The 14879-nt window shown below is 34.1% G+C and overlaps 1 protein-coding gene across 2 annotated transcripts in view; it reads left to right on the top strand.

Annotated features, from left to right (window-relative positions):
• PARP4 (poly(ADP-ribose) polymerase family member 4) overlaps positions 1-14879 on the top strand; it is a 115504-nt gene that overhangs the window by 19746 nt on the left and 80879 nt on the right. For both annotated transcript variants that reach the window (XM_056794659.1, XM_056794660.1), the window contains exons 7-13: positions 1200-1352; positions 1904-2041; positions 4812-4982; positions 7945-8105; positions 9925-10062; positions 11179-11277; positions 13933-14116. In XM_056794659.1, the coding sequence (XP_056650637.1) occupies positions 1200-1352; positions 1904-2041; positions 4812-4982; positions 7945-8105; positions 9925-10062; positions 11179-11277; positions 13933-14116 (1044 nt within the window). The remainder of the gene's footprint in view (positions 1-1199; positions 1353-1903; positions 2042-4811; positions 4983-7944; positions 8106-9924; positions 10063-11178; positions 11278-13932; positions 14117-14879) is intronic.

Genomic DNA, 14879 nt, shown 5'->3' on the forward strand with positions numbered 1-14879 from the left:
TTGAAGGACGTTACCCTCCAAAGTCAAAGGCACTAGAAACTGGATAGAACTTGGGCTCTTTTGTATGCCCACAGTTACTGTTCCCTAAGACACTCTAACAAACAGTAACAATGCCTCTAGGGGAGGGGTTATACATTCAATAATGTTATCTACAAATAGGGAGATGCTGAGGGCCCCTCCATCTAAAGGGAATTCGACTTCTATTTGGATTCCATGTTAGATGCCTTACCTCGGAGAGCATACTCAATTTTGTGCTGGCTTATTGTTAATAGTCAGAAGGGGTCCAACAGTACTTTCTGTTCTTATGGTAATCAAGGTATCTTTTATTATGTTACAAGGGTTTCTCCACATGTTAGAAGAGATCATTTAAGACAGCATTTTTCTCTACTGACTCAAAATTTTTTTTAATGATCACAAAAAAATAAGCACATTTGGAATTCAAATTCTTTGAACATTTCAGTCAATTTTGTGACCATAAAGATATGACCTGTTTAATTGGCCTTATTATAATAATATAATATAATAATAATAATATAATAAGTGAGATATTCCGCTTACTTAACTTTTCTAGATTTTATCTGAAACACCCCTTTAAATATCAAAAATGTTCAATTTTAGACATGATAGATTTCCTTTTGAAATATACTAAGTATTTATCTGACTTAAACTGTACTTTGAATATAATTTAATATTTTCTCAAGATTATTGTGAATATCAACTAATATGCTGTACTGTTGATAACCTTGGAATTATTGAAGCATATAATGATGTGTGCCCCTATGAAATCATAGTCTGCTTTAAATTCTAGACTGCTCTGCCTTATGAATTCCTAGGTCTGCTTTTTGTGGCTTTTCTGCCTTCTTACTTTGCCAGTTGTCATTTCTTGCTTTTTATTGGTATCACAGTATCAAGGAATAGTCTTTTTCTCTTCCTTTATTCGCTTGTAATTGTTGCTTTTAATCTGCCCACAATTGGAAAACCTAATAACCAAATTTGTTAGAACTGTATGTGAAACAAAAATAAATAAGTATGACCTCTAAAACATGGACTTTGAAATTCATTTTTGTTATTCAAAGAATTTTTTTCTAACCTCATAATTTTTGATGTTACAAATAGTTGAGATTCCTGGATAAGTAAGTAACTGCTAGATAAATAAGGTACTCTTATTTTAACACTTTCATATGTACTGTAATTCACAGACTAAAAGACATTTATCCAGAAAAAATACATCTGAAGAAGCAAGTGAATACTTTGAGAATTACATTGAAGAATTGAAGAAACAAGGATTTCTGCCATCAGAAAATTTTCCACCTGAAGCAAACCTAAAACTAGCATCTGAGAAGTTACAAGCAGTGAGACTGATTTATTTTTTGTCTTTGTTCACACCACAAATCATTTATGTTCTTATTTTAATATTAAGAGAAAAGATGTTTTGTTTAAAAAAATGAGAGAATACAAAGGAATTGTAAAAGTAGAAGAAAACCCCATAGAAATAAGAGTTTATTGATCTTGATTAAAGCCATAAAAAAGCTATAAACAGCAGACCCTAATTAGTTTTAAATAATTTAATTATCTTCTATAAGATGTGTCAGGATATGTCTTTTTAGGCCAGAGTACCATTAATTTAACAAAGATGTGCCCATAAGAATTAATAAAGGACTGAAAAAACAGCAAACCTAAGGAAAAGAAAAGGAAGAAGAGAGAACTAGAGAAAGCATCTGGAAATAAGGAAAGAGTGAGAAAATAAAAATTCCTACATGATGGAGAGTCATAGAATGCCAAGAATAGCATGTTACCTCTCCCTACTCTAGAACGTAATAATGATTTCTCTTCACTTCCTTCTCATTCTCAGGTTGGTTTTCAATATGTTCACTTTTGTAACTTGAGTGTTTTTTGGTTCCAGTTGTTGTTGGAGGATGTTTTAGGTAGAGATAATGTAAGTGAAGATGTGAGTACCTTAGTGGAGTTGATTTGGATGGAAGCTCTTGGCCATCTGAAAAACATTCTTCTCAGACCAGAAAACAGCATCAGCCTAAATGATGTAAGTCAATGATTTTGGAAAATATGAACTACCAAAAAATGTCTTGTCTGTTGTTTTTTTTTCAAAATAGCAACTTAAGAAATAAGAATTAGATTCAGTTGTAATGTATACTGACTGAAATAAAATTCTGCCTGTGATTTAGAAAAGCAAGTTGAGTTGTCAAGTCAATATTATGGTGAGGGTTCTATATTTGAACTAGTTTGAGAGGTAGAGACAATATTTATTAATATTATATTTAATAAGCTATGGAAACATTGATACTACCATTAATAGCACAGCACCATATATTGCCAGGGGCCATTTTTCATGTGAAAGAAAAGAAAAAAATTTCTTAGGCATTCTATGACTGTCAGTTATTAAATATGCAAATGATATTGAATTAGTAGTTTGGTGGTCAGGAAGGACCCCTATAGCTTTGTTGAACTCCAGTTTGTTACTCTAATTTAATAGATATGGCCAGTTTATTCAGTAGAGATGAGACTTTAGAGAAACTGGCTTATTGTGTGGAGACTCAAAAAAGTCTGATTTGTACTAGAAAGTTAGTTTAGTATTTTCTAACATCTCTTACCAATAGAAAAAAAAATTAATGATGATTATTATATCTTGAACTTTTTGAAAATAAATTTACTATAATAACAACTATAGTTATATGAATAATAATTTTTAATTTTATATTTCTCTATTGTATTCTGTTATTTTATCATGTTAGGATTATAAAATGAATTTGGCTGAATTTCCCTGTAATTTTATGTTAGAAACCACATCAGTATCTGGGGATCAAGGATAGCAACTCTCTTTTTAGTGACAGTGTTACTATTTATCACAAAGTACAAAAAAGATAAAATTTTACCCTCAGTACAGTTAAATCCATGGTATAGCAAGGCACTGTATTGCTCTTACTTTTTTTTATTCTTATGTCCTGAGCTTTTTCTATTTTGAAAGGAAAATAGTTTACTATTAGAAAATAGTACACTTCAAAAAACTTAGGTTCAATGACTCTACTAATGTGCTGTTGATACCTCTTAATAGTAGAGGATAAGCCCATGTTCTCAAAGGCTGTTGACAGCAGGGCAGAAGTGCTGAGATACTATTTAGGTGAAAAGGCTTCGAGTACATACCTGGAAATGGACTTCCATGATTGTCACTCAAGGATCAACCTAGCTAAAACTAAAGTGGATCACTCTCCTATAGGACCAGCCACCAGGAGATGGTTTTATTTTGACCACATACATAAAACTGTCTAAGGCAGAGATTCTTAATGTGGGGTCCATGAACTTTTTTTTTAATTCTTACCTTTTGTCTCAGAATCAATCCCAAGTATTGGTTCCAAGGCATATGGGTGGTAAAGGCTAAGCAATTGAGGTCAAGTGACTTATCCACATCAAGAAAGTAGCCACCTAGTCACCCCAGGTCAAGAACTTAAAAAAAATAGTTGGTATTTCAGTATAATTGGTTTCTTTTATAATGCTTATGTGTTTTATTTTATTCATTTCAAAGAGTTTTTATGAGAAGGGCTCTATAAGCTTCACCAGTGTCCCAGAGGGGTCTGGGACATAAAAAAGAATAAGAACTCTTAGACTAAGACCATGAAGCCATGACATCCTTGCTGGAGGGGGCTTCTCTGTTCCCCCTCTTCACAGTGCCTGAGGACAATTTTCACATGCCCCATCCCCTCTGTCCAGCAGCCCAATTCAAGCACTTCTGCACTCTGCTCTCTGGGGTAATGGGGAATGGGGGACCCACAGGTGGCTTGAGGGTATAGTTTGGGCACAAAATCTCTAAAAGGTTCACCAATGCTGGACTAAGGTATTTGGGAGTAGTTTTATAGTTGTACTTATTCACTTAATTCTGACATCTTCCTACATTTATTTTGTGAGAGAGAAACCTCCCCGCCCCCTTATATGAGGATTAGATTTTAATGTTAGCAGTAGTCTTGAGATAATCATAATTGTAATTCCAAGATAGCTAAATAATGTTAGCATAAGTGATGATTTTAGTAGGCTTTTTGTGAATATTCTAGTATAAATATAAAGGTTTTAAATTAAATAACTGCTTTCAGCATGGGCCCTAGTATCAGTCCCACCCTTCAAAGTTGATATATCATTCACCCTAACTCGTGATCCAGGATGTGTTATTAGGCCTGGCTCAGAGTTTAGACTTAGGTACTATCCATCACCATCCACTCTTATCTTGCATGTCACTAGCCCAGGAATATCTGCTCCCCCTGATATCCATCAAGTAACTCTTTAAGTCATGGTCAAATGATTTCTTTTACCAAATAAGGAGTGCTTCCTAGTTGACCTAACCAGTGAACATTGCTTCTGGGTGTCTCTATTCTCAGAGGGGTATGACTATTTTCTTGTACTGTTTTTGTACTGACATAAAAATTTGTCTGATTCTTTGGGGGTATTAAAGAAGGTCTCTTACAGTGCTCAGGATCCTTCTGATCTTGGCCAGAGATCCAGCTTTGTTGTGGGATCAGTGCCCCCCCCCCCAGAAAACTATCATTTTTTATGGCTTAGAGACTTTGTTTATCATTTGTGTACCCGTGTTTAGAAAAATTATGCAACAATTTGAAAAACAATTCTCCCAAAGGTTAAGTAATACTTATCAAAAAATTGGTATCTTCTTTTTTCTAATCTTTGTCCAATTTTTTGAAGAATCCTGTTCCTTTCATCTTTAGAATGAATAGTTACAATGTAGCAACCAAAGATTGGATTTTTGTGCTCTGTTTCTCAAGGTTTTATTTTAATGATATTCTGTGTTAAAGGTGAGCAAAGCTGAGGGCATTTTGCTTCAAGTTAAGGCAGCATTGAACAAGGGAGCAACAACAGAAGAGTTGAAAAAAATGATGTCAAAATTCTACCAACTTATACCTCACAGAAGAATGGAAGATGAAGTTAACCAAAGCCTATTATCTAAGAAAGAAGATCTCTGCCAGGTATTTCTTTGAAATTCATAGTTACATTGAAATGTTAAAAAATACTTCTATGAAGACTTTTAGAAACTTTGACAAATTGATGTTTAAGTCCCTTAGATTGGATTTTTAAAAGTCTCTTTAAAAGTATGTTGATGTGGTAACTTAAATGCAGAAATATATATGGTAAAGACTCTATGTTTAAAAAAAAAATGGAAAGGCAGTGTTGTGTAATGGATAGAGAATTGGCCTTATAGTCCAAAAGATTTGGGTCACAACCCTGCCTCTGATGCATATGGGACTGCATGACAACTTCTCCTATCTCTAGGTAAGCCTTGAATATTAACACAGCAGGAAAAGGACACTATAGATAAGATGCAGTTAGAGGAAGCTCAGTGAGGTCCCTACCACATCATGCTTTCCAAGAAACACCTATGTCTATTGTGACATATTTTTAGGATCATCAGATTTAGGAATGAACATCCTAAAGTTTTGGCTTATCTTTGTGGAATCTGAACTTGGAACTTTGAATGAACCATTGTGATGCTCATCAGCTGTGCTAATGAGATAAGTTGAATTGCAAATAAAAGCAGAAGCTAGGGAGCCCCTAAATCAGAGAAGCTTCAAGGCTCCTTCCAAAATCTGTCTCTATGTGTCTTTCTGTGCCTTTTTTTCCTTTTCTCTCTCTTTTCCATATTGTCCACAGGCTTCTCTTACAGATTAAGAACTCTGGTCTTTTTATGGTAACATTATATGTTACCAAAATTGGTGATTATCCAATGAGCCTTATCAATGCCTTGAACCGGCCTCTCTGTAGAGCTCAGTATTAAGTGATTTCCTAAATCCTAATTTTATTCTCAAATATCCATTCGATCCAATAGACAAACATTTATGAAGAGCATAGTGTTTTGCACATAGTATGAAAAGTACTATAGAGAACATAAAGATGAATAAGGCCTTTTTTTTTTTGACCCCTGTGCTCAAAAGTTTGCAGTCTCATAGAATAGAGAAATTGTCCAATGAATGTCAGGCTATAAAAGAGAAGAAAGGGCAGCTAGGTGGCACAATGGAAAGAGCACTGAGCTTGGAATGAGGAAGGCTCATCTTCATGAGTTCAAATCTGGCCTCATCTACTTACTAGCTATGTGACCCTGGGCAAGTCACTTAACTTCTCGCCTCAATTCCTCATCTGAAAAATGAGCTGGAGAAGGAATAGCAAAACCACTCCAGTGTCTTTTCCAAGAAAACCCCAAAGTAGGTCATTAAGAATCAGATACACCTGGAATAGCTGTAGACCAAGAACAATAAGAATACAGTAGGAATTCAGAGGAGGAAAAAGTTAATTCCAGCTGGATAAGGGAAGGCAGCGTTCACAGTGGGTCTTTTGAAGGGTGGTGACAGGTTCTATTCAAAGTGACCAAGTGACTTGAATGATTTGCTAGTCACCCTAAAAGTCCTCTTCCCCTTGACTTACAAATTCCCAATTGCAAATTCAGGTAATGCTCACCATCCGCTTTCTCCATTTGTTCAGAGTTTGAACATTCATGCAAATTTGCTCATAAAATAACAGGTATTCCATAGAGTATATTGAAAGGGCTAGCTGAGGTACTGCATAGTCAGTTCAGGATTAGGGCCAAGCTGAATAGATGTGAGAATTGGAGGAAATACAGTTCTCTTTTGGTTACTTGGGAAAAACAGATCAAAGAGGCAGAACGTTAAGAGATGAGCCTGAGAGACCTACCAGCCCTGGGTACAGGTGATAGGGAACCAGAAGGGCAATGGTGAGTACAAGGTTTTCTTATTGAAAATTTTTGTCCTATAAATTTCTACCAAGTAACATTTGAAAAGTTGATGAGTTGGTGTGCCCCGCTCTTAACTTCCTCAGCTGCTGAACCTGAGTAACTAAAAGAAGCAGCCTCTGCGGGGTGGAGTGGGGAAAGTCTGGGGAATCAAATCCCTTCAAAGGGATGGCCCAGGTTTGGGACCTCAGTTTTCTCAGTAAAATGGCAGAAACCACAGCTTCTGATAATAGTATGCAAGTTGGATAGGTTACATGTAGCAAGTTCATCAATAATCATAAATACATGATTCAATACTGTGCTGTCACTGGACAATGAAATGATATGAAAAGCAATAGGGTATAGTTTAAAGCATCCTATTTTCAAAAAACATTTATTAAGCACTTACTGTATGCCAGGCCCTATTAAGTTCTCAGAATACAAATATAAGCAGAAAGGCAGTCCTTGTCTTCAAGGAATTTCTATTTTAATAGGAAAGTTGAAATTTAGTTATTTCAGTCGTGTCCAACTCTTTGTGACCCCATTTGAGGGTCTTCTTGGCAAAGATACTAGAGTGGTTTGCCATTTCCTTCTCCAGCTTATTTTTATATATGAGGAAACTAAGACAAACAGGGTTAAGTGACTTACCCAGGGTCATAAGTTAGTATCTGAGACCAGATATGAAATTGCTTTGTCCACTGTGCCACCTAGCTGCCTCTAATAGGGAAGACAACATAAAAGAGTAGGAAGGAGATAAAGATTCCCAATCAGCATGGCAAAGAAGGTCCAGTACACTTGAAGAGAGCCTAGAGAAGAATAAAAGTCTAGCTGGAAAATGAAGGTCCCAAAAGGAACCAGCCTGACAGCGAGAGAAACTGCAGAGAGAAGGTATTTCTAATGAAAGAAGTAGTCAAGAAATAGAATAAACTTGCAGGGTAAAGATATTTTTATGGCAGGGAATCAATGATCCTAGGATCTAAAAGAGTTAGCCTCATTATGCTGACAGCAAGAAATATTGATATTTTTCTTTTTTTAATATTGATATTTTTCAAGCAAAGTTTTTCTTTTTAAAAGTTGTGTATTTTTCTCATCCTAATGAGAAAACTGAAGGTATGTTTTATTGACATGCACATATATACACATATGTACATAAAATATAGTGACTTGACATGTGATCATTTTAGTCTTTTTGCTATTTCTTTCTATAGCTTATAAGAGATGTGGTTAATGTGAATGAAGCAAATCTTTCAAGACCTAACCCACCTTCTTTTGCCAAATATCGAGCTCTGAGATGCAAAATTGAGCACATTGATGAAAATACTAGAGAATTTTACAATGTTAAAGAAGAGGTATTACAAAAAAATTATGGGTAAGCAAAAGAATAAGTTTTTTGCATTGTGTAATTACATAATAGTGTATCAGATACAATGTAAAAGCGTCATACTACCAGAACTGGTAATAGGTAATCTCAATTAAATCCTGACTCAGTCTACTGTTGCAATTCAATTTCTTTCTTTTCTGTTAGCAGCAAATTCTCTGAATTTTTGTGCTTGATCTCCTACCTTATTACCTCACGTTTTCATTTTTGCCATAATCACATCTTTTTGATATGTTTGATATTACATTTCTGTTACTAATCATTAATCTCTTTGCTATTGAATGATTGAAAAATCAGGATTAAAAACAAAGAAAAAAGTATGGGGCTGCAATTTGGATTTGGAATTAATTTCCTTTTTTAAATGTGGCATGAAAAAATTATAACTGTAAGCTTGGCAAAAATACATCTGGAAAAATCCTGGCCTTCTGTGCTATGCATTGTGCTTTATCTTGTCATTCTCTAGTTTTATGATGTATATATATGGTGCTGTGGAAAAGAGGGAAGGATTTGGGAGTCAGATGACCTTGGTTTCAATGTTAGCTGTGCTAATTATTGCTTGTGTGAGCTTGGGAAAGTCTCTGTAGTCTATCCTATGATCTTTACAATTATCTTTGCAAGAAACTTTGGATTCTTTTAATGAGGCCACACTGTAGATTTAGGGAAAGTATTCACTTTTTTGCTACATATACGCTATCTAACCATGAGCATGAGATGTTTTTTATTTATTTTTATTTTTCAGTTTTTATTTATTCAGTTCCTCAATACAAGTCTCTTAAATGTCATACTTTTTAAAATCAATTAATTTTTCCAATTACATGTAGAAACAATTTTTGACAATTGTTTTCTGACATTTTAGGATTCAGATTTTTCCCTCTCCCTCACTTCCCCACTTCACCAAGACCTTAAGTAGTCCCATATAGGTTATACCAGGGCTTTCATGCAATACATATTTCCATATTGCTCATGTTGTGATAGAAGACACACATCACACATGTAATAAAACATTCATTAAGGAAATAAAGTGGGAGATGGTATGCTTTGATGTACAATCAAACTCAAAATTTCCTTCTTTGGCTGTGGATAGTATTTTTTTTTCATCATGGGTAATGTCACAATAAATTAATTCTCAGACATTTGATGTAATTTTAGAGTAAAGAATCTTTCTTCCTATCTCTTTTCCTTGGCTTTTTAGGGTAGTCTTTAGAAATACCGATGATTTTTGCCCTAAACAGATTGGATGTGTAATTATTTTCATTTTGTCATTTGGTCTCTACTAAAGTTCCTCAACAGAGCCACCACAAGGTTAATGGAAGACTTCCATAGCAACAGTGTGGGCTTTTGAGTATGAAAAGAGGCTTTAGAATTGTGAATAATGGGAATTAACTTTTAAGTTTTCTGGGTTGTGGAGTACATGGAGTATGTAATACTAGTTTATGGTGCTAATGACCTTCAGAAGTCATGAATTTACTTGATATTTAATTTTAAGTGATTTTAAAAGGGAAAATCAATTTTCTTAGGGAATAATTATTCTTAGAAGATTTTCCCCATGGGTCTAGAATTTTCATCAAATGATAGAATCAGTACTTGCTGTAATTTTAACAAGCACATTGGGAGGCCCACTTTAAATAAACAGACCTACCCTCATATCAGTATGACTAACCATTGTGATCAGAGGACCAGTATTTAGTAAGAATAAAAATGAACACATTCTATAATGCTTCTAGGAAGTCACTTGTACTAATAACATGCCCGGTTTTATTTTGCATAAGTTAGTAACATAGTCTTAAGATTTCTCTCATAATTTTTGCAGGAAGAATTCAGTAGACATCTTAAATATATATCGAATTGGCAGAATTAATGAAACTTTGGAATTTCAAAGCAAGCTTGGCAATGTGCAGTCTTTATTACATGGAACACCTGGGAGAAATATTGTTGGAATTCTTTCCCGGTAATAATATTCTATCTTTATTTCATCAAAGCTCTTTCAGCTTGTTTTTAAAAAGTTTTCTACAGTTAAGAATTTTCTTTGTTTCTAAAAATTATTTTCAACTTAGCTCTATAATAATTATATAATTATACATATAGAAAAATCTGATAGGAAAATTAGTCTTTTTTTTGTTGTTTCAGCCGAGGAAAAATTCAGTACCCTTGCTGCTCAAATAGATTTTTTTTTTAAACCCTTACCTTCCATCTTGGAGTCAATACTGTGTAGAGTGGAAGGGGCTAGACAATGGAGGTCAAGTGACTTGCCCAGGGTCACACAGCTGGGAAGTATCTGAGGCCAGATTTGAACCTAGGACCTCCCGTCTCTAGGCCTGACTCTCAATCCACTGAGCCACTCAGCTGCCCCCGTCAAATAGATTTTTTGAAAAATTAAGTTGAATAAAAGTGAAATATAAGAATTCTTGGACATACCATTGATATTAAGATATGTATATGCGAATTATATATATATAATCATATATATGACTCAGGTGAGCATTTGAATCATTGAAATACTTTAAAATAACAATCATATTCCAAATTATTTTAAACTGTAAGATTTTAATTAGAAAATAGAAATGTCTTTATTTTTCAACCAATTAAGCAATTAGGAATTCTTATCTTTTTTTGCAATATGGATTTATATAGCCTTCTCATTTGTATCATATGAAGCTTGAAGGAATTTAGAAGCTGCGAATGATTATAAATTTTCTCTGAGTCATAGAGAAAGTTCATAATAAATGAAAAGGATTTTTTTAATTGAAGAAGATTAGTAAGGAATTTATGGGAAAGGAAACAGAGATTGAGGGTAGAGAGAACAGCTAGGAGACCATTTCTATAGTCCAAACATGGAATTATTATATTGATTCTAATGTGATGAGCAGCTAGGGGTAAAACTTTTAAATTTAAATAGTACCCTAGTGCCTTTTTTCTCCTCTGTGATTAACTTGAAATGCATCTTAAGATTTATTTTTAAAAATGTGTGTGTGTGTGTATGTGTGTACATGTGTATACTATAATTGAGTCTGAGATGAAACATAGTTTCTCTCCTATATGACTATGACATTCTTTCTTTTTATAGGGGATTGCTTTTGCCCAAAAGACTGGTTGAAGATTATGGCATAGAAAGAACAGATTTTGGAAATCTTGGTAGTGGAATATACTTCAGTGATTCTCTCAGGTTAATACTATATTACAAACTATGTTTCTTTGTCTTTCTCGTTAGCAGTGAATAATTGAGTACCTGCTAGATACTTTACGTTTTTCCTTTTGTTTATAAAATTTCCCTTCAAAGTAACTGATGTACTGAATGTGACTGATATTTTTTTAGCACAGTATAGTTAAGTCTTTGGGGGTTCGTGAGTGTTGAGAGGCTTTTAGGGAAAATGCTAGGTCCCCCTTCCTTGTTCTGGGTGGAAGAGCCCAGACTCCCATAATTTTTACTCTACCATGAAATACAGAATCTTTTACATGCTCAGTTTTTCTAGCTTTGGGCTAGTTCTTCCCTCCTTAGGCAGTCTGGTGGCCCCTACTCTGGGGACTTACTGTTCTGGTGCTAGCTTTAGTACAGACACCCTTTCGCTTGAGCCCATTGCATTTCAGAACTCTTAAACTCAATCAGTCTTCAGCCTTCCCAGCAACAAGGATTACAAGTTTATGCCAATATACCTTACTTATGTCTTTTGTTTACATAGATTTAGATGGGGATGGCTTTTCAATAATATTAACTTAATATTAAGTTATTCATACATCATATGTGTAATGAATATGCAATCAGACTATAAGGAAAAGCTATTTCTTCCTTTATGCTCCTATTTGGATTTGCCTCTATGTAAAATACTTGATTGGCAATTGGGGTGAATGGTAGTATTGTCCAATTTAGTCAGCTCTCCAAAGTGAATTTTTCCTCACAATGATAATTAAACCAGTTTTCTCTAGATAAACTACCAATGAAACCATAACTCATTTGACTCTTTAAGAAAAACTAACAAAATTAGAAATTTTAATTAATTTAATTAATATTTAAAAATTTATTTACTTGTTTGTTACATTAAAATTCCCAGGTATCGCCTTCTCTCCCTCTCCTTTCTACACTAGAGAAAGCATCATTTGACAAAAAGATACATGTGTTTATAAAACTATTTCTTGCTTATTTCTGTTTATCAGTTCTTTCTCTGGAAAACACAAATCATTCTTCAAGCAGTATTTCTGTTGCTGTACATAATGTTCTCTTGGTTCTGCTCATTTCACTCATAATGATTTCATATATGTCTTTCCAGATTATATGCAAATTTGTTTAGCCATTCCCCAGTTGATGGGTTCCTTTAATTTCCAATTCTTTGTCACCACAAAGAGAGTTGCTATAAATATTTTAGAACATAGAAGTTCTTTTCTTTTTTTCCCCTGATCAGTTTAGGAAATAAATCTAATAGTGATTTTAGTGGGTCTCAAAGTATACATAGTTTTATAATTCTTTGGGCATAATTCCAGATTGTTCTCCAAAATGGTTGAATCAGTTCACAGTTCCACTAACAGTGTATTAGTGTCCCCATTTTCCCACATCTCTACCAGCATTTGTCATTTTACTCTTTTAGCATTTTAAGCAATCTGATAGCTGTGAGATATCTCAGACTTATTTTTATTTCCACTTCTCTAATCCGGAATGATTTAGAGGGGGCAACTGAGTGGCTCAGTGGACTGAGAGCCAGGCCTAGAGATGGGTGGTCCTAGATTCAAATCTGGCCTCAGACACTTCCCAGCTGTGTGACCCTGGGAAAGTCCCTTACTGCTCTTCTGCCTTGGAACCAATACACAGTATTGATTCTAAGACAGAAGGTAAGGGTTTAAAAAAATTATATAGCACTTTTATATAGTTATAGATTGCTTTGATTTTTTCATCTTAAAACTGTCTATTCATATCTTTTGATCATTTTTCTCTTGGGGAATGGCTTATATTTTTATATATTTGACAAATGTTTTAGATATGAGACCTCTGTCTGAGAAACTGTCTATAAATTTTTCCCTCAATTTTCTGCTTTCCTTCTCATCATGACTACATTAATTTTATTTGTACAAAACTTTTTTAGTTTAATATAATCAAAATTATTCATTTTACATCTTACAATGCTTTATTATCTTGTTCTTTATGAATTCTTTTCCTCTGTCTATAAATCTGATGATTAATACATTTTTCTAATTTGCTTATGATCTCCCTTTATGACTACCTCATGTATTCATTTTTATTTTATCATAGTAAAGTGTTATAAGATATTGACCTATACCTGGTTTATGTCAGGCTATTTTCTAGTTTTTCCAACAGTTCTTACCAAATAATGAGTTCTTATCCCAAACTCTTGGATTTAGTCAAACACAAAGTTTGAATAATTTTGTTTGTTGTGTGTCTGTTTTATTCCACTGATCTACTTTTCTACTTCTTAGACTATTAGTTTTGATAATTATTAATAATAATAATAATTCAAAGTAAACACTGATTGTGAAATATTAATGTATTGGGTTCAATTGTAGCAGAGACCTTTGTTGTTTCATTTATGCCATTTAAAAAGGTAGTCTAATCTGATGCTTCTGGATTTTTTACTACCAACATAGCTTCTTGAAAAGTTCTATATGCTTTGAGCTCAAATCCTATCCCTTAATTTTGCTAAAAAGAATAAACATACCTCCAAAAAAGAAAGTAATTTGCTCAGATTTCATAAATTCTTAATATTTTTTACTAACACGACCAAGTATAATGATAGGATGTTTATGTTTTTATATTGTCCCTTAATAACCAAAGTATACAAGTACACTATAATGGAATATATTCTTTCATATATAGTACAAGCATTAAGTACACACAACCAACTCAAACAGATGGCACTAGATTCCTGGTTGTTTGTGATGTTGCCCTTGGATCCTGCATGAATATGCACAAGAAGGATTTCTCATTAACTGAGCCACCACCAGGTTACGACAGTGTGCATGGAATTCAGAAAACAGAACATGTCATCTCAGACTTTGAGGTATTTATATACTGATGCAATCAGGGCGTCTATCGAATAATAGAAGAAGGGTCTTTAGTTATCGATCCCCTTGAATTAAATATATTGATGTTTAAATTAACACAGTGCAACAAACTTATATTAAGTGTTCATGACAAACAGAACACTATGCTAGTCCTTGGGGCAGATGAAAAATTTAGATCATACATGGCTCTGCCCTAAAGGAGCTAGTTGAACTAGTAGAAAATGGATTCAGAATTATGAGGTAAGTCAGAATTAATATAGTACAACAGGCCTCTTGCCCCCATTTTCTAATTGAGAAAACTAAGTCTCAGAGAAGGTAAGGGATTTGCTCAATATCCCTGCCAATATGTGAGAGAGTGGGGATTTGAACCTGTATTCTTCACTCCACATTCAGAACTCTTTCCTTTGCACTCTGATATCTTCCAAGTTGACAAGACATGGTTACATATGGCTATAATATATAATATTTTGTGGTAGATGCCTTAAAAGCACACAGAAGTGTGGTGTGTCAGACATGAAGGAGAAGGACATTATTGATTGAGGGAATCAGAGAAGACTAAAAAGTTGGGCTTTAAAGGATAGATAGAAATTCAACAAGTAAAGTGGGGAAAGAAGATTTCCAGGAAAAAGGAATTCTGGTAGCAATGCCATGGAGACACATTGTGTATCTAGTGGACAGGAAGTTATTATTTGGCTGAAATACAAAGTATAGTGTAGAGAGATGGGGACAGGGAAGGGATCTATGATGTCAATGATGTTA

This window comes from Monodelphis domestica, chromosome 4 (assembly GCF_027887165.1).
Source record: "Monodelphis domestica isolate mMonDom1 chromosome 4, mMonDom1.pri, whole genome shotgun sequence".
NCBI classification, from domain to species: Eukaryota; Metazoa; Chordata; class Mammalia; order Didelphimorphia; family Didelphidae; genus Monodelphis; species Monodelphis domestica.